The sequence below is a fragment of the Astyanax mexicanus genome, chromosome 2, assembly GCF_023375975.1.
Source record: "Astyanax mexicanus isolate ESR-SI-001 chromosome 2, AstMex3_surface, whole genome shotgun sequence".
NCBI lineage: Eukaryota > Metazoa > Chordata > Actinopteri > Characiformes > Acestrorhamphidae > Astyanax > Astyanax mexicanus.
Window position 1 is genome coordinate 77,935,394 of NC_064409.1, and position 20,413 is coordinate 77,955,806.

Consider the following 20,413-nt stretch of genomic DNA (forward strand, 5'->3'; position numbering starts at 1 on the left):
CTCTCCTGCTGTCCTTCTTTCACCGCCCTTTTCTGACTGTGGGTAGTAGGAGGTCTGTCACAAACCCTGGAGATACCAGCCTACAGCATTTGCTGAGGGAAGTGACCATGACCCCACCCCCAAACAGTCAAAACTTGAGTGCAAAAAACTTGACGCAGAAGCAGGAAATTGGTACAGGACTACTGTGAATTCGAGAAGAAAAAAAAAAAACTAAAACAATTCACTTCTTTTTTGCTCACGAGTTTCACATTTGTGCTCACAAGAAGTTAATTTACACACGCATAATGTTAAAACACGCATGCTAATTTGTTTCACCTGGTGCTTTTGCACCCCTGACATTTAACAAAGATGTGACGCCATACAGTATTTCATCGTACATATTTCAGCAAGCCAATGACAATCTTGAGAAAAACTCCCTCAGACCAAAGGCCACATTTTCCCCTCAGCCGTTCACACATCCCAGCTCCGGAAGAGCCTGTTAATGAGCTCTTAAACCAAATCCGGTGTTTCTGAACAGGAAGGAAACACTGCTTTACTGCCACTTACCATCCAGCCCATGAACACACACCACCAAGTGAATCCCATCCTCAAACTCCTCCTCTTCCTCCTCCGGAGGGAAGTATGGGTGATCCGACGCCAGCAGAGGAAGATCACTGTAGAGCGTGGCTCTGAACGAGAGCTCCCTCAGAAACGCCTCTTTAGCTTTATAAAAACTACAACACACACACACACACACACACACACCAGAAAAAGACTAGGTTTAAATTTCAAGCTCCATTTCAACCGTCTGGGCTCTAAGAAGTCTGAGTGATTGTAGGGGGTGTGGACCACAGGTGGGCAAAATATGGAAGTATAGCTATGGAAAAAAATAAGAGATCACTTAAAAATGATGAGTTTCTTTGATTTTACTAAATTGAAAACCTCTAGAATATAATCAAGAGGAAGATGGATGATCACAAGCCATCAAACCAAACTGAACTGCTTGATTTTTTGCACCAGGAGTAAAGCAGCATAAAGTTATCCAAAAGCAGTGTGTAAGACTAGTGGAGGAGAACATGCCAGGTCTGAAAGCTCTGCATCTTTTTTGTAATTTCAGCCATTTCTCATTTTCTGTAAATAAATGCTCTAAATGACAATATTTTTATTTGAAATTTGGGAGAAATGTTGTCTGTAGTTTATAGAATAAAAAAAAAACAATGTTAATTTTACTCAAACATAAACCTATAATAGCAAAATTAGAGAAACTGGCCTCTTCATTTTTTCCAGAGCCGCATATATATTGGAAAATTAATATATATTTTTTAGTCTCTTTAGGTTGTAAATGCTAGAATGCATAAAAAATTAGGGTTACCATCAATGTATTACTGAGTGAAAATAAAGTTAATAAAGCATGTATATCATTTTAATTAATGCTTTAAATTCATTAAAGATCTTGCTATTCTGTCCCTTTTCTGTTATTATTTCTATTTAGATGGAAGTTAAGTGCCTTAAAATGCAACAAAAAGTCTTTCAGAGTGCATTCGAGAAGTAACTTTTGGAGAAATTCGAGAAGTAACTTACCATTCTTAACTACAGATGTTACTTTTATAAAACAAGCTCTATGAATACATTATACTACTATTTCTACTTTATTTGCTGAAAAATACACTTTATTAAACATCTGCATCTTATTAAACTCACTTTAGCATCCTCTCGCTGATCTCCTGTTCGGCGCCCAGCGAAGAAGACGACGAGGAGATGATTCCGAAGGAGCCCAGGGGCTGATGGGTAATGGGGGAGGTGGCCTGGCGGGCGGAGAGTCCGCTTACAGATGGCGAGTCGCGGAGAACAGAGGAAAAGGGGAGGCAGGTCGGAGCACAGGATACGGAGAGGTTCACCACTTCCACAACCTTCTTATTCACGAACGCCAGGCCTGAGCTCTGCATCTTATTGGCTCTGGGCTGCCCCTCCAGCGCCTCCTTCACATCCTGCTCTCTGCCATTGGCTGGGAGCCCTGGGAGCCCTGTGAGGTTACTTGGCCTCTCTTTGTCATTGGTAAATACAGTGCTAAAACTCTGGTTTTCATTGGTTGGCGCGTGTGTAGAGCTCTGCTCATCTTCAAGCTCATCCAGATGAATGTTATGAAAGCTGACATCGTCGTCATGATCTTTATCATCATCATCATCATCATCATCATCATCATCATCATCATCATCATCATCGTCGACAACGTGGTCCTGGTTTGTTGAGTCTGGTTTGTTGCTCAACCTCAGTAAATCTGGCGCCCCCTTGTGTTCGGATGATTCCGATTCACAGGCACATGATTTAGTGTCGTCGCCATCATCATCAAGTGGTGGACTTGGAGTGGAGTCTTCCACAAGCGAGACGCCATTGAACGCCGTTGACGCCACTGAACTTTTCTCATTGATTTCGACTTCCAGAGCATCGTTACGCTCTACGAACTGCTGAAAGAGAAGTACGTCTTGTACGACACGCAACAAGCTCGCTTCAGGTTCGATATCTTCGGTAGATGCTGACTCCCGAGTGTCCAGATTAGGTAGAACATGCTCAGAATCGCATACAATCGGCTTTCGCCTAATTTGATTGGTGACCTCTAGGATAGCTGACCTCCTCTGCCCTGTTTCTTCCGTATTTCGCCTCTGCTGAGTGGCCAGCTCCCGTTTGTCCTCGTTTTCATCAGGGCTGCTGATCTGTGGAGCAGAGGCGGATTTGGTGAGGGTGTTCAACTGCCTCTGCCGCTCCTCTTCGTCGTCTTCGTACGGCAAAGAGCTGATGGAGGTCAGAGAGGCCTGGGTAGCACTAGGCAGGCTGCCATGGCTCTCCGCCTGGAGACCCTCAAGAGAACTGCGGTGGGCAGCTCGCCGACGGCTCAGATGCTGCTGCAGAGGGTCTCGGCCTACAATCCCACTGCGACCATCCAGAGGCCAACAAGCTACAGAGCTGGGCTCGCTTTCGATGCCCGAGTCTGAGATCACAGAGGAAGAACGCTTTATTACCTTAGTCGATCTGCCAAGGAAGCTGCTTCTGGGTGGAGTTTCAGGCTGCTGGGCGTTGTGTGTTGAGTTATAAGCTGGCGTGATTGGTGGATCAGTTGTAGGGGTTTGCAAAATTGAGTCTGACAACACCGTACCATCTAAATCTTTGGCTCCACCAATTTTCGCTTGCGTCAGAGATCCAACGACCTCTGTAGAGGGGTCATCTATTGCTGCATCTGTTTCCTCGTTGATGTGATTGACTTCTGAAGACTGGTTTTCATCGTGATTAAGAAGTTTTGGACCATGACCAATGAATTCTGTGCCATTTGATTGGATGATCATTACTTCTTCTCCTCGATATGGGTCAGAATCGCTGGGTTGGACGTTAATGTGTCTCAGACCGTTGGTAGAAGGACATTCTAATGTTTGTAAATCAGTGTCCAAAGAAGATAATCCTACTGTTTCATCCGTAGCATCTGTAGGGTCCTGCTCAAGATCATTCAGAGTTTCAACTTCTTGAGAAGTTTTTGTTTCTGATTTTGTCTGTAATTCTGTCTCTAATTCAACCTCTTTTATGCTCCCGCACAGGTCGATTGCCTCCTCCCTACTTACAGACCTTGAGCCACTCCCTAACTTTACTATAGACTCAATCTCAGCTTCAGTTCTGTCTATACACACCATCCCATCAACACATGTCTCAGTCAGATCTCCAGATTCAGTCATATTCCCATCCCTGTCGATGACAAACTCCCGCTCCTGTCCAATCAGAGCCATGTAGGTGGGCAGGTCCATGAAGTCCTCACAGGAAGGCTCTTCAGGGGTTATTGCTGGTGAGTGTGAACATGGGCTCCCCTCTGCTGGTGGTGTTGTGATGGTATGGTGGTCCACCGTCTCGTTGGGTTCAGCGGGTTGCTGAAGGGTTGAGGCTGGCTGGGTTGGCACGTGTGATTTGTAATCTGGAGAAAAGAAAAAAAGTACTTTTACTCTTGGGGTTCAAAAATTTCGTAAATCACAGAACACTTAACCCATGTCAACATTTTTACGCTGTAAAAAGGAAAAAATGTACTCGTTGCTACATTAAAACAGTAATAAGTCACATTACTCTGAGAACAGCAGTAGATTCGGCAGTTTAAGGGGCTTTATTTGCCTTCCCAATAGTAACTAATAGATGTTTTGACTAGAAATGAAATATTGGAATGAATTAATGAATTTCTGACGTTTCTACAGCACTGAGTTTGTTCTGTTGTAAGAAACTGAATCATATTTAAGGTTAAAACACACCTAAACAGGGTGAGTCCACAAATCTGTCCTCGAAAATGATTGGCAGGCTGCTCCAGTCGCCGTCAATATCCAGGCACTCGATGGGTAGAGGAGGCATCCGGCTCATGTAGTCTGAACTCCTCAAATCTACAGCCACCTGAGCATGCTTACTAATACTGCAGAGAATAAACACCAGAATAAACCCGTATTGTTATAAAATCAGTGATCAGTGAGAGTTAGTGTCTACCTGTAATTAACTCTATATAACATTAGAATACTAAACCCAAATAAACATTAATAAAGTCAGTGATCAGTGAGAGTTAGTGTCTACCTGTAATTAACTCTATATAACATTAGAATACTAAACCCAAATAAACATTAATAAAGTCAGTGATCAGTGAGAGTTAGTGTCTACCTGTAATTAACTCTATATAACATTAGAATACTAAACCCAAATAAACATTAATAAAGTCAGTGATCAGTGAGAGTTAGTGTCTACCTGTAATTAACTCTATATAACATTAGAATACTAAACCCAAAAAAACATTAATAAAGTCAGTGATCAGTGAGAGTTAGTGTCTACCTGTAATTAACTCTATATAACATTAGAATACTAAACCCAAATAAACATTAATAAAGTCAGTGATCAGTGAGAGTTAGTGTCTACCTGTAATTAACTCTATATAACATTAGAATACTAAACCCAAATAAACATTAATAAAGTCAGTGATCAGTGAGAGTTAGTGTCTACCTGTAATTAACTCTATATAACATTAGAATACTAAACCCAAAAAAACATTAATAAAGTCAGTGATCAGTGAGAGTTAGTGTCTACCTGTAATTAACTCTATATAACATTAGAATACTAAACCCAAATAAACATTAATAAAGTCAGTGATCAGTGAGAGTGTCTACCTGTAATTAACTCTATATAACATTAGAATATTAAACACAAATAAACATTAATAAAGTCAGTGATCAGTGAGAGTTAGTGTCTACCTGTAATTAACTCTATATAACATTAGAATACTAAACCCAAATAAACATTAATAAAGTCAGTGATCAGTGAGAGTGTCTACCTGTAATTAACTCTATATAACATTAGAATACTAACCCCAAATAAACATTAATAAAGTCAGTGATCAGTGAGAGTGTCTACCTGTAATTAACTCTATATAACTTTAGAATATTAAACACAAATAAACATTAATAAAGTCAGTGATCAGTGAGAGTGTCTACCTGTAATACACTCTATATAACATTAGAATATTAAACCCAAATAAACATTAATAAAGTCAGTGATCAGTGAGAGTTAGTGTCTACCTGTAATTAACTCTATATAACATTAGAATACTAAACCCAAATAAACATTAATAAAGTCAGTGATCAGTGAGAGTTAGTGTCTACCTGTAATTAACTCTATATAACATTAGAATACTAAACCCAAATAAACATTAATAAAGTCAGTGATCAGTGAGAGTTAGTGTCTACCTGTAATTAACTCTATATAACATTAGAATACTAAACCCAAATAAACATTAATAAAGTCAGTGATCAGTGAGAGTTAGTGTCTACCTGTAATTAACTCTATATAACATTAGAATACTAAACCCAAATAAACATTAATAAAGTCAATGATCAGTGAGAGTGTCTACCTGTAATTAACTCTATATAACATTAGAATACTAAACCCAAATAAACATTAATAAAGTCAGTGATCAGTGAGAGTTAGTGTCTACCTGTAATTAACTCTATATAACATTAGAATACTAAACCCAAATAAACATTAATAAAGTCAATGATCAGTGAGAGTGTCTACCTGTAATTAACTCTATATAACATTAGAATACTAAACCCAAATAAACATTAATAAAGTCAGTGATCAGTGAGAGTGTCTACCTGTAATTAACTCTATATAACATTAGAATATTAAACCCAAATAAACATTAATAAAGTCAGTGATCAGTGAGAGTTAGTGTCTACCTGTAATTAACTCTATATGACATTAGAATACTAAACCCAAATAAACATTAATAAAGTCAGTGATCAGTGAGAGTGTCTACCTGTAATTAACTCCATATAACATTAGAATACTAAACCCAAATAAACATTAATAAAGTCAGTGATCAGTGAGAGTTAGTGTCTACCTGTAATTAACTCTATATAACATTAGAATACTAAACCCAAATAAACATTAATAAAGTCAGTGATCAGGGAGAGTTAGTGTCTACCTGTAATTAACTCTATATAACATTAGAATACTAAACCCAAATAAACATTAATAAAGTCAATGATCAGTGAGAGTGTCTACCTGTAATTAACTCTATATAACATTAGAATACTAAACCCAAATAAACATTAATAAAGTCAGTGATCAGTGAGAGTTAGTGTCTACCTGTAATTAACTCTATATAACATTAGAATACTAAACCCAAATAAACATTAATAAAGTCAGTGATCAGTGAGAGTGTCTACCTGTAATTAACTCTATATAACATTAGAATACTAAACCCAAATAAACATTAATAAAGTCAGTGATCAGTGAGAGTGTCTACCTGTAATTAACTCTATATAACATTAGAATATTAGACACAAATAAACATTAATAAAGTCAGTGATCAGTGAGAGTGTCTACCTGTAATTAACTCTATATAACATTAGAATATTAAACCCAAATAAACATAATTAATAAAGTCAGTGATCAGTGAGAGTTAGTGTCTACCTGTAATTAACTCTATATAACATTAGAATACTAAACCCAAATAAACATTAATAAAGTCAGTGATCAGTGAGAGTGTCTACCTGTAATTAACTCTATATAACATTAGAATACTAAACCCAAATAAACATTAATAAAGTCAGTGATCAGTGAGAGTGTCTACCTGTAATTAACTCTATATAACATTAGAATACTAAACCCAAATAAACATTAATAAAGTCAGTGATCAGTGAGAGTTAGTGTCTACCTGTAATTAACTCTATATAACATTAGAATATTAAACCCAAATAAACATTAATAAAGTCAGTGATCAGTGAGAGTTAGTGTGTACCTGTAATTAACTCTATATAACATTAGAATACTTAACCCAAATAAACATTAATAAAGTCAGTGATCAGTGAGAGTGTCTACCTGTAATTAACTCTATATAACATTAGAATACTAAACCCAAATAAACATTAATAAAGTCAGTGATCAGTGAGAGTGTCTACCTGTAATTAACTCTATATAACATTAGAATACTAAACCCAAATAAACATTAATAAAGTCAGTGATCAGTGAGAGTTAGTGTCTACCTGTAATTAACTCTATATAACATTAGAATACTAAACCCAAATAAACATTAATAAAGTCAGTGATCAGTGAGAGTTAGTGTCTACCTGTAATTAACTCTATATAACATTAGTGTGTGAAAAAGAAAAAGAGAGTGACTGATGCTCACAGCTCCTCCTGAAAGGTGAGTGAAGACTCTTTGGGATGTTCAGTGAAAAAGTAGCCCTCAGAAAATCTCCTGACCTGTGGAGAAGATAAACAATAATGTAAAAACCAAATCAGTTTCTCTTCTCATAACCTGGATTAGAACATTACTCAAATATTCACTATTCACTGTATACCTGTAACTCTACCTCTTCACTACTTTACTTTAACTGATGCTCTCAAACACTTTATTAAGAGACAAGAAATTCAAGTAATTAACTCTTGATGAGTTCAGCACAGCTGTTAACTGAAAGCCTGAATTCCAGGTGACTCTACCTCATAAAACTGACTGAAAAAATCCAGCAGAGATGTTCAAAACTGTCTAATCTAAACAAGAGGAGCTACTTTAAAGAATATAAAATATAAAACACCCACCCTGAGTGTGTGGTGTTCCTGGGCCAGGTGACTGCGGATCTGCGGGTTTGGGACAGCGGCTTCCAAAAACTGAGTCCAGAGAGACGCCATCTTTACACACAGCTGAGACAGATCCCTGGATATCTGCTCCACCACCTTCTCGTGCCCACCCTGCAGCTACAGATATATATATATATATAGAGAGAGAGAGAGAGAGAGAGAGAGAGAGAGAGAGATGTATAATGTATAATGAAACCTCAGAAAAAGCCACTGATACATAACTACAGCTGTTCTAAATTTGGGTATATAACAGATAAAGTTTGGTACCTGCAGTTCGATAGCGAGTCTGTTCAGCGTCTCCTCAATCGGAAGATCTTCTGCAGAAAAAAAAAATAAAACACACTTCAGTTAATGCTTCTAGGTCTGTCTCATTAATTATATTATAGACTTGGTCATGAATAATATTTGATATTGTAACATTGTGATATTATCTATTGTGTTTATTTGTATGTTTGTACATATATATATAACAATAAAGAGTATTTTATTTAAAAATGCTTTAATACACACAGTGTGTACTGCAGTAAGTGAGGAAAAATGATTTATTTCCAAAACTAAGATTCCTAAAGTCTATTATCATTATATCAGTGACATTAAATGGTCTTAAAATGACAATAATATCGACTGTCACAATAATTCCTGGGACAAAAAATCGCCCACAAAATATTCCTTTCATGACAGGCCTAGATGCTTCAATATTTATTCACCTGCATTAAAGTTAAAATTAGTATCACCATCACTAACGTTGGGTATACAGTGTACGATAAGTTTTGGAACCCTTCTTTAATTTTACAACATACAACATCACGTAAAATAAAAATGTATCATGGATAAACCCTATAAAAAAGCAGAAAAATGATTGGAAACTCAGGTAATCCTTAACAGGTAATGGTAATCCTAACCAAAAATATATGCTAATAATGCTGATGGGAACTTGGTCTTTGGTCCACCCATTCCTGAGACATGTGAGCTCCTGATTTAAACACATTGTCACTTAAATCAGGTAAATTACACCCATAAAATATCCTAATCTCTTTCACTAACATCAGATGAAAATGACCTGAACACATGCCTCTTGAAAAAAACATAGATGGGAGGAAGGAATCAAAAATTACATTAATGGCATCAATCAGCACCCTGAAGCTCCCCAAAGTGAGTTTAAATAAATATTAATTGGTTGGTTGGTTGAGCAGTTGTACTGCATAGCTGTCAATGTAAAAGCTTATTACATTATTACTGTTTTTTTTTTATTTTTGACATAATGAGAATCTGACCATTGTTCGTTTATCTTGTGTCAGAATTTCACTCAAAACAATTGTTGAAACATTGACTCCCACAGAAAGTTAAGAAGGACTTTTCTCTTTCCTGTAAATTGGTATATTTTGTGTGATATTGTTCATTCAGTCATACAGTGCTGTAAAAAAGTATTTTCCCTTCTACAGATTTCTTTAGTTTTTCTCATGTTGGGCCTTTATAGTGTTCTTTATAGTCAGCAGTGTTTTTTATCTTGGAATTCTCCCATGGAGAACATTTTCATCCAGTCTCTTTATTCTTATTATTGAATCATTAACACTGATCTTAACTGAGGCTTTAGTGAGATCCTGCAGTTCTTTAAATGTTGTTCTGGGTTCTTTTGGGATCTCCTGGATGAGATGTTCATGCCCTTCTGGAGTAAATTCTTTAGGTTGGCCGGTCACTCCTGGGAAGGTTCACCAGTGTTCCATGTTTTTTCTCCATTAGTGAATAATAATGAATCACTGTGGTTCTCTGGAGTCTCAAAGCTTTAGAAATGACTTGTTTTTGTTTCGTTTGCTTCATGCTGTCAGAACGGTTCTATTTAAGTGATTTCTTGATTGGTGTGGTTGTGGTTAGTAGTGAAATTGAACGCTTCCTAAAAAGTGTGAGGGAGGGAATTACTTTTTCACATAAGGGCAGGTTGATTTGGATTGCTTTTTCCCCTTAATAAACTGAATTATAATTATAATGCACTGTATTACTATGTAGTGTGTGTGTGTGTGTGTGAGTGTTTATCGTACCTATCTCCACACGCTTCAGCTCAGGGACGTCGTTCATCAGGGCTGTGTAGTAGAAGCACAGTCCCTTATAGGCGGCCAGCAGGAGGCGGCAGAGAGAGCGGTGCCACGTGTGAGCTCTCTGCAGGCAGTTCTCTGAAGGCACGTAAAAACTGCCCTGTACACACACACACACACACACACATCAAACAGGCAGTGGGTCACATTTTTACTGTCCGCTGTTAAAGTTCTGCCCTGTCATTTCCGTCAGAACATAAGCAGGTTTTCATAAAACACTGGACACAAACGCTGGGTCTTCTCAGGTTAAACACACACACACACACACACACACACACACACAAACACACACACACACACAAACACCTTTGCTGAACAGGCTGGTTGGAGAAATACGCAGTAGCTATAAACATTTATATGAAAAAACATAAACCTCCCCTCCCCTATATAACAGTAAGTGACTTCTGGATAGAGGCCATCGTTTAAATATATACTATACACTAAATGGACAAAAGTACCTTGCTTTTGTTGGAGTAACTGCTTTACTGACCAGAGAAAACTTTCCGTAGCACTTTAGGTAGTACTTTACAGATCATTAATAAGTGGGTAATAATATTATAATAATATGGTAACAAGTATTTATCCCTAAATTGAATATCAATTCTCTACTTTCTGCTGATTAATAAATCAGTAATTATGAAGGTAATAGCTCTGTAACAATTGGGTAATAATATAATGATAATACGGTGTACGGTGTAAAAAGTTGTATTTAAACATTAATCAATTGATCACTTTGTATTTGTAATTAAATAATAAATCAGTAATTGTAGAGGTAACAGATCAGTAAAAGGTAAGTGAAGACGTGTTAATTATAATGGTAACAAGTTGTATTTACACATATTTCTTACATATTATTTTTAGTTCTTAAAGGACAATAAGCAAAATTCAAATGATAGTTTGTAAAATATAGCTAAAACCTTATATTCGCAAAATAAATTATGTGTACATAAAAATGTGCGATTGTAGTCATAAAGAAAATAATTTAGCGTTTAATTTAGCAAGATTAGCTTTATTGAGGTCAAAAACGTTAGATAATTAACTTTATTAAGATAATCAACACCCCACCACATCCCCAAAAGTACTGGATGGATCTATCTGTCTTGGGTTCTGATACATCAGCTCACAGATGCAGCCTTGTGCTGATCTACATCACCCTAGGAGTGATGAGGAGAAAGTGTACCATCTACTACTGTACCCACACACAGAGAGCAAGACCAACTGTGCTCTCTCAGGGCTCCGACAGCTGATAGTAAGATCACAAGTCAAAATTGACATTGACTCACATGTATAATCTGTACATCTATAATAAAGCTATACCAATGCATAGTTTACCAGTAGTTACACTGTTATTACATGATAGTTAATGTGTAACTACACAGTTATTAAAGACACATATTATAAAGTGGGACCAAAAATGATATAATATGACATAATATGACAAAATGTTCTTAAAGACTCCTTTAATTAGAATGCATACTCGTCAATCTTTTCTGTTTTTGCTAATTCTAAACAAAAAGCTCAGCCCTGTTTCTTCCTATTCTTTTATGTTATGTTAACACAGAATGTGATTGTATTCCTGAGAATAAAACAACAAACTTTTTGGGTGCCATTGGATAAAATTTTGGTGTTATAAAAAAAAAGCATTAGTTTTTTTTTCAAATGAAAAATCATTCAATCTATCTATCTATTGCAATTCAAATTGACATTGATGCAAATGTGTAATTACATAATAAATGCATAATTTACCAGTAGTTACTCTGTTATTACATGATTGTTAATGTGTAACAACACAGTTATTTGAGACATTTATTATGAAGTGGGATCAAAGAATATAATTTTAAGCAGAACTTGAAGAAATGTTTAATTAAAATGACTAATAGTTGTTGTAATTATTGTTATATATCAGGTACCACTTTAAAATAAGACTACCTTTATATTATACCTTTTAGAGTTTATAAATGGTTTAAAATTAGTTTATTAATGGTTACTAATTAGGTTGTAAATGCCTTAAAAATCATTAATAATCAGTTATAACACATACGTAGAAAGGGCAACAGTATAGATGGCTGTGGGTTCCCTATTTGGCAAACAACAGGTAACTGTTGCTCTTTCTACGTATGTGTTATAACTGAGTATTAATGATTTTTAAGGCATTTACAACCTAATTAGTAACCATTAATAAACTAATTGTAAACCATTTATAAACGCTTTATAAAGGTTGTCTTATTTTTCATCTATCTATCTTCGGTTCCGATACATCAGCTCACAGACGCCTTGTGCTGATCAACATCACCATACGTCTATCCATCTCTGGCTCTGCTGCAGTATAGTGAGTGAGATGAGTGCAGTAGTGTATCGGGGGACTGCGCTGGTCCTGTGGGTCCTGCAGTCATTAGTTAAACAAATTCAGACATTAGTAACGACTCTCTCTCTCTTTCTCTCTCTCCCAGCCGGACTGTTAGATAACTGCAGCAGGAGTTCTGACGCTGCAGCAGGGCGTGTGTGTGTGTGTGTGTGTGTGTGTGATCAGCCGGGTCTGGAGCTGGGTAATTATGTGAAGATCAAACGCAGAGGAAAGCTCTAAACTCAGCAGCAGTCCAGCTATAAAACACGGCAGCGTGAGGACGTGGCACTCGCACTCGTGCAGGAGAGTGACCTACAGACGTCCCGGTGACAGGAACTACACTAACACACCACTACACAGCATCAGTGGAAACATTCACACACAAACACACACACACACACACACTTTAATAGACCTACACACTGTTAGGGAAGGTAAGAGTTTGGTATACTCAGTTTTATATGCTGACGTTTCTATTTAACACAGCTGTTTTTAGAAAATTTGGTTTTCTACACCTTGTATTTAGAGATGCACCAATATGGGAATTATGTGCTGATGCTAATATCTTATATTACACATAACTTTCACAGAGACTAGACTTTAAAACTAATAAAAATAAATAAATCTAGCTTAAAATCAATCAATCAAATCAATACATTTTAAAGCAGTGTTGCCAGTGTCACCAGTATCAGTTTCAAATATTGGCTAAATACCCATATAATTCCAATACCATCGTGCATTCCTACTTGTATTAAGATCAAGGGCCTCATTGTATACCCCGTGCATGGTGCATCGCAATTCTCATTGCTATCTTACACCCTGTCAACAGTCTATTTTCAAACCTTAAGCCGGCGCTGTTAAAATAGCTTCAGAGTTATAGTCAGAGGAATACATGTAGATCTACACTGATGGTTTGGTGTGGTGGTCTAGAAGTGAGGTGTATTAGGGTTAATTTTTGGAGTGTTTCTATTTTGTCGGCAGGAAATACAGGAGCTCCACTGACTGATTAAAATCCTGACAACAGTCAACAGTCAGAGTCAATTGCTATATGTGTGCCTAAACCCGACTTTTAAATCAACAATAAACAGAATAAAGAATAAAATAACATTACTGTTCCCTTAAATGAGCTGCTGGTGTCACTTCAAAGTCAGAGCTCACCCGGCTCTTAAAGGGAATGACAAAGGACACACTGATTGGTTTATTTCACATTACGCCCAAAATTAACCACACCCATGATTCATTAAGATAATTAGTTCATTCTTTCTGCGTATTTTGAGTCGCAGAAGGCATGTTTTTGGGGCTCTCATGATAACAAAGACACACCAATCAATCACTAAAATATGGCCCTAGGACTTTTTTTAAAGCAGTAGTGGTTTTAGGTTCTTTTGTCTATGGTGAGGAAAACAAATGGCAAAAATAAGGAAAACCTACAGAAAGAAACATGCTCTGTATTTGGTATATTGCTATAAAAATGCTAATTTCATGAATGAATGTACACTTACATAGAGCCTTTCTAGAAACCAAAGGATACTTTACAATTTACACGTTTTACACACAGCCATTCACACTCAGCACTCATTAACACATCGGTTAGAATCAGCAGCCAATCGTGCAAAGCATAATCTCAACCAGAAACAACCACTGTCCACCTGAAGGACTGCATTGGGCATTATTGCATTTACCCAGGACAGATTGCCAATTTATATCTGGGCACACAGTCATACATACATTTTACACACACACACAATTCTATGCAATACACACACATACATATTCATTTTTTCAGGACAATTTAAAATATTCAATTTACCTGATTTTTGGACTGTGGGACGAAACGCATTCAGACACAGGAAAAACATGTAAACTCCACCCAGATAGGGACTTGAACCCAAGACCCCAGTGCTGGAAACATGCTGTCCTGGGTAAATGCTGTAGTATTCAATACAGTCCTCCAGGTTGGTGGTTGTTTCCGGTTGAGAGTATGCTGTGTGCTATTGGTTGCTGATTGTCACCAGTGTGTGGATGAGGGCTGATTATGAATAGTTGTGTGTAAAACGTGTAAATTGTGTAAAGTGTCTTTGGGTTTCTAGAAAGGCGCTATATAAGTGTAACTTAATTTATAAAATTAACATTTTTATAGCAATATGCCAAATACAGAACATGATTTTCTCTGTAGGTTTTCATATATTTTGATACTTTTTTTCACCATAGACAAAAGAGCTACTTGTAAGAGAGCAAGACCAGGTGAATTATGGGAGTTGGAGTGAGGTCTGACAGTGGAAGCAGCTATTATTACCATCCACAGTGGACAGAGCAGTGTAGTGGGGGGTAATGATGGTGACCGATGGTGTCTGGCTAGAATTGTCCATGTGTTCAGACAAGTGACTCTGGAGAAATTTTTGATTCCAAATCTATCATATTTAATGCAGAAGACCCCGCCCACATATCCCAGAGATCAGTGCAGCGTTAAAGGCAAAAGTCATGGGATACACTACTACTTCTTATCACACTACATTTCTCACATATAAAAGCATTCAAAAATGCTTCCTCAGTCATAATCAGAGCAGTAAAAGAGACCAAAGCAGATATTTTACACACACTCCTGCTGTGTGAGTGTGTGTAAGAGTGTATGTGTGTGTGTTTGGCATGTAAGTGCATGCATGTGCGTGTCTGAGCTTCAGAACATGTGTGTGTGTTTTGTAATTTACCTGTAAAGCAGTAAATGCTCTCTCATCATAACTGAGACAGCGCTGTAATTGCCGGCTCTAACAGAATCCTGAACAGCTGCCCACATAACCACTGTCAAAAAACTTCAACTACAAACTACACAGCAGTATCGCACACACACACACCATACACATCAACAGTCGCATTAACATTGATGTTTCTAGAACGTTTATGGTGTCAAATCATCTGGATGTTCTTAGATCGTTTTTTTTAAGTCAAGATTCTGTCAAATTCACGTTTTTTAGTGAATTGTAAAGAGAGTTTTTACTGGAAAAGCACACTTTATTTATTTATTTATTAGGTACACCTTGCTAGTACCAGGTTGGACCCATTTTGCCTTAAGAACTGCCTTAAGCCTTCGTGGCACAGATTCAACAAGCTATTGGAAACATTCCTCAGAGATTCTGGTCAATATTGACCATATTGCTGCAGATTTATCAGCTGCACATCCATAATGCAAATCTCCCGAAACTCCACAACATCCCAAAGCTGCTCTACTGGATCTATGAGATCTTTTCAGAACATTCCAGTACAGGGAACTCTCTCATTGTCATATTCAAGAAACCAGTCTGAGATGATTTGCAGTCATCTTTAAGACATGGAGCATTATCCTGCTGGAAGTAGCATCAGAAGATACAGGTACACTGTGGTCATAAAGGGATGGAGGACAGGCTCAGCAGCAATACTCAGGTAGGCTGTGGCGTTGCTCAATGACACGATGCTCAATTGGTAGTAATGAGCCCAAAAAAAAGTGTGGCAGGAAAATATCCACCATACCATTTCAGCACCACAACCACCAGCCTGAACAAGCTGTTGATACAAGGCAGGATGGATCCATGCTTTCATGTTGTTGAAGCCAAATTCTGACACTACCGTACGAATGGCGCCCCCCGAGGCAGACGTGTTTGCTCGCTCCGCTCTAGAATGCCGGTTTTTACTTCTTTTTTGCACTTTTTACTATCTCTCTGCAGTGCACAAATGCCATGCACTGATAACCTATGACAGACAAGCGTTACTGGACATTGGATTGCAAGATAACCCGCGTTTTAACGGATTTATACCGCCGGAGCTGCAGCCCATTGTTCGCTCCCAAAACCACCGCCACCACCGCGAGGCAGACCCAGACATACCGACCGAGAGCGCGTGTGCTGACCCCAGAAGAGCGCTTCGGAGGCGGCGACGCAAGCGGGGCAAGAGGGGAGGGCTACATGCTAGGCTAAAGGCTCGCGCTAGCAGACCACCGGTGCCTAGCCTCTTGCTAGCTAATGTGCGCTCTCTGGAAAACAAACTGGACGAGCTGAGAGCAAGGATTACATCGCAGCGGGAAATGAGAGAGTGTTGCGCTCTGATTTTCACTGAAACCTGGCTCTCGGATAAAGTTCCGGACAGCGCTATTCAGCTCGAGACTCACTCCGTACACCGGGGAGACCGGACGGCTGCCTCTGGTAAAGCTACGGGAAGAGGTGTGTGTGTGTTTGTAAAGACGTTCAGACAGTTCATCAGCACTGTTCACCAGACGTGGAGTTTCTCCTGCTTAAATGTCATCCCCACTACCTTCCACGGGAATTTTCAGCTGTGTTTTTATGCTCTGTTTACATTCATCCACGCGCGAACTCCACAGCAGCGCTCGGTGCACTCCATGACGTCATCAGCGCGCTGGAGATGGTTCACCCTGATGCCGTCATCATCACAGCTGGTGATTTTAATCAGTGCAACCTACGGACTGTATTCCACAATTACTACCAACATGTGGATATTCCTACACGAGATAAAAACACGCTGGATCACGTGTACAGTAATTTGCGTGGTGCTTATCGTGCTGCACCACGCCCCCACTTTGGACAATCAGACCACATCTCCCTATTCCTGTACCCAGCATACAGGCAGAGACTGAAACAGACAACCCCCACAACCAGAACAGTGAAAATATGGACTCCGGAGACTGAGGGCATCCTGCAGGACTGTTTTGCTACAACAGACTGGGATATGTTTCAGGCTGCAGCCACTATGGGGGACTCTTCAATCAACATACAGGAGTATGCTGAGCATGTGTCCGGTTACATCAGCACGTGTGTGGACAACATCGTGCCCACCGTACAGGTGAAGAGGTTCCCCAACCAGAAACCTTGGGTCAACAACCAGGTACGACACATGCTGCGTGCTCGTTCTCTTGCATTCAGATCAGGCAATGAGACTGAGTACAAAGCTGCGAAGTACAAACTGAGGAAGACCATCACAGTGGCCAAGAGGCAGTACAGGGAGAAACTGGATGGCTTCTACTCCACTGCTGACTCAAGGAGGATGTGGCAAGGCCTGCAGCACATCACAGACTACAGGAGCACCACCAGCACCATCAGCTCCACAGACAGCCTACCGGATGATCTCAACACATTCTACACCCGCTTCGAGACCCCCAGCAACAACACTGAGAGGGATACACACACCCAGCTCTCCCAACCCCCCTCCTCCACACTCTCAATATCACCAGGCCAAGTTTGCAGAGCTTTGAGTAAAATCAACCCCCGCAAGGCAGCAGGACCAGACAACATTCCTGGGCGGGCCCTCAAAGCATGTGCGAACGAACTGGCTGGTGTTCTGGCCTCCATTTTCAATCATTCCCTCAGCCAGAGCATTGTTCCCACCTGCTACAAGACCACAACCATCGTCCCCCTCCCCAAGAAGAGCCCCCCCACCTGCTTGAATGACTACAGGCCAGTAGCACTCACTCCGATCATTATGAAGTGCTTCAAGAGAGTGGTGCTGGCCCACATCCAGCACAGCATACCGGACACCCTGGACTCACTGCAGTATGCCTACCGTCATAACAGATCCACCTCAGACGCCATCTCTGCTGCCCTCCACTACTCCCTCTCACACCTGGAAAACAAAGACTCCTACATTAGGATGCTCTTTGTGGACTACAGCTCTGCCTTCAACACGGTCATCCCCCACAAACTCACCCACAAGCTGTCCACACTCAGCTTGCACCCCTCCCTCTGCGACTGGCTCCTGGATTTCCTCACTGGCAGGCCCCAGTCTGTAAGGATTGGCAACAGGACTTCAGCCAGCATCACCACCTACACCGGCACCCCACAGGGATGTGTCCTCAGCCCCATCCTTTACACACTGTTTACCCACGACTGTGTCGCCTCACACAAGGACAATATCATCCTGAAGTTCGCTGATGATACCGTGGTGATAGGACGCATCACTGGCGGAGATGAAGCGGCCTACAGGAGTGAGGTGACCAGGCTGGTGTTATGGTGCGAAGACAACAATCTCGCTCTCAACACGGTCAAGACAAAGGAGCTGATAGTGGACATGAGAAAGGGGAGGAGACCTCATCAGCCACTGTTCATCCAGGAACTTGAAGTGGAGAGAGTGAGCAGCTTCAAATACCTGGGCGTCCACATCAGTCAGGACCTCACATGGACAATAAACACAACGCAGCTGGTCAAAAAGGCTCAACAGCGGCTGTACTTTCTGAGGAGACTGAGGAAGTTTGGGATGTCTCCCAAGATCCTCAACAACTTCTACAGCTGTGTGATCGAGAGCCTCCTGACCAGCTGCATCACCGTGTGGTACGGCAGCACGACTGTGGCAGAGCACAAACGTCTGCAGAGAGTGGTGAAGACTGCCGAGAAGATCATCAGGACTCCACTGCCCTCCCTGCAGAGCATCTACCACCACAGAGTCCACAGGAGAGCTGCATCCATCCTCAAAGACTCCATCCATCCCCAGCATGGACTGTTCACACTTCTGCCCTCAGGCCGGAGGTACAGAAGTGTAAAATGCAAGACCACCAGGTTAAAGAACAGTTTCTTCCCCACGGCCATCAGACTCTTGAACACACCTAAGGAATGACCCTGCCTTCAGACTCTAAACACACCTCAGGTATAATCCTGCGATCAGACTCTTGAACACAACTCAGGAATAACCCTGCACTTTACTTCAACATGTTTACATTGCAGCCGTCACTTTACTGTTAATCTTTTTTTAATATATATAGTTAATGTCCATAACTGCATTATTTCGCACTTGCACTTTTTTTTATACATTTCTTTGCTTAAGTAACTTTTATTTTTTTTTTATGTCTTTGACAATTAGTTTAACATTTATAACCTTATTGTATTTTTTTGCACTTTTTCTATCTTCTATCTGGCATTCTTGGCGAAGAGCAAAGAAAGAATTTCATTGTACACTGAAACCCGTTTCTGTACTGTACATATGACAATAAACTCTTTGAATCTTGAATCTTGAATGTCTCAGCAGAAATCATCAGAGACTCATCATAACAGGTAACCAGGTTTTTCTTCTACAGTCTTCTATTGTCCAGGTTTGGGGATCCTGTGTGAATTGTAGGCTTAGTTTCCTGTTCTTAGCTGCAGGAGCTGCACCCGTTGTGGTCTTGGTCTTCTGCTGCTGCTGTAGCTCATCATCCACCTCAAGGTTGGACGTTGTGTTGTGCTGATGTTCAGAGATGCTCTTCTTCTGCAGACCTCGGTTGTAACGAGTGGTTATTTGAGTTACTGTTGCTGTCCGTTCTATCAGCTGGAACCAGTCTGGTCATTCTCCTCTGACCTCTGGCATCAACAAGGCATTTAATCCCATAGAACTGAACTGCAGCTCTCTGGATATTTTCTCAGATTTTTTCAGATCATTCTCTGTAAACTCTAGAGACGGTTGTGTGAAAATCGTGAAAATCCCAGTAGATCAGCAGCAGTTTCTAAAATACTCAGTCCAACCAGCCCGTCTGGCACCAACAACCAACCAAGCCACTTAAATCAAAGTCACTTAAATCACATTTCTTCACCATTCTGATGCTCTGATGGTTTGAACTGCAGCAGATTGTCTCGGCCATGTCTACATGCCTTAATGCATTGAGTTGCTGCCATCTGATTGGCTGATTCAACATTTGTGTTAATGAGCAGTTGGTCGCCGGTGAGTGTATGTAGTAAACTTGCATTAGCTCTAACATACTGCTTGAACTCTAACTCAAACTCCTAAAAAAATAACCAATAGTCAAAACTGCAAAACAGTAGTGCTCTGTCATTACTGGGACCTGAACTAGTGATTATGAGGCAAATGCACAGACAGCTGTGCTCCTCTAAATAACTAAAATTGTTCA

The 20,413-nt window shown here is 39.7% G+C and overlaps 1 protein-coding gene and 1 long non-coding RNA gene across 4 annotated transcripts in view; both read right to left on the reverse strand.

Moving 5' to 3' along the window:
* The window catches only part of fam135b (family with sequence similarity 135 member B), a 111,816-nt gene that overhangs the window by 19,167 nt on the left and 72,236 nt on the right, over nucleotides 1-20,413 (reverse strand). The window contains exons 8-14 of the mRNA XM_049474898.1: nucleotides 10,161-10,314; nucleotides 8,392-8,441; nucleotides 8,086-8,241; nucleotides 7,676-7,749; nucleotides 4,257-4,411; nucleotides 1,681-3,931; nucleotides 547-713 (exon numbers count right to left, since the gene is read on the reverse strand). Of these exons, the coding sequence (XP_049330855.1) occupies nucleotides 547-713; nucleotides 1,681-3,931; nucleotides 4,257-4,411; nucleotides 7,676-7,749; nucleotides 8,086-8,241; nucleotides 8,392-8,441; nucleotides 10,161-10,314 (3,007 nt within the window). The remainder of the gene's footprint in view (nucleotides 1-546; nucleotides 714-1,680; nucleotides 3,932-4,256; nucleotides 4,412-7,675; nucleotides 7,750-8,085; nucleotides 8,242-8,391; nucleotides 8,442-10,160; nucleotides 10,315-20,413) is intronic.
* Nucleotides 5,710-7,504, reverse strand: LOC125799077 (uncharacterized). Of its 3 annotated transcripts, none has more exons than XR_007437918.1 (3): nucleotides 7,366-7,504; nucleotides 6,631-6,790; nucleotides 5,710-6,218 (listed from the first exon to the last, which is right to left on the reverse strand). It is a non-coding gene; the product is annotated as an uncharacterized LOC125799077 (long non-coding RNA). The 3 variants fall into 3 exon arrangements; XR_007437920.1 differs by lacking the exon at nucleotides 7,366-7,504 and adding an exon at nucleotides 7,202-7,281; XR_007437919.1 differs by lacking the exons at nucleotides 6,631-6,790; nucleotides 7,366-7,504 and adding exons at nucleotides 6,958-7,117; nucleotides 7,202-7,281.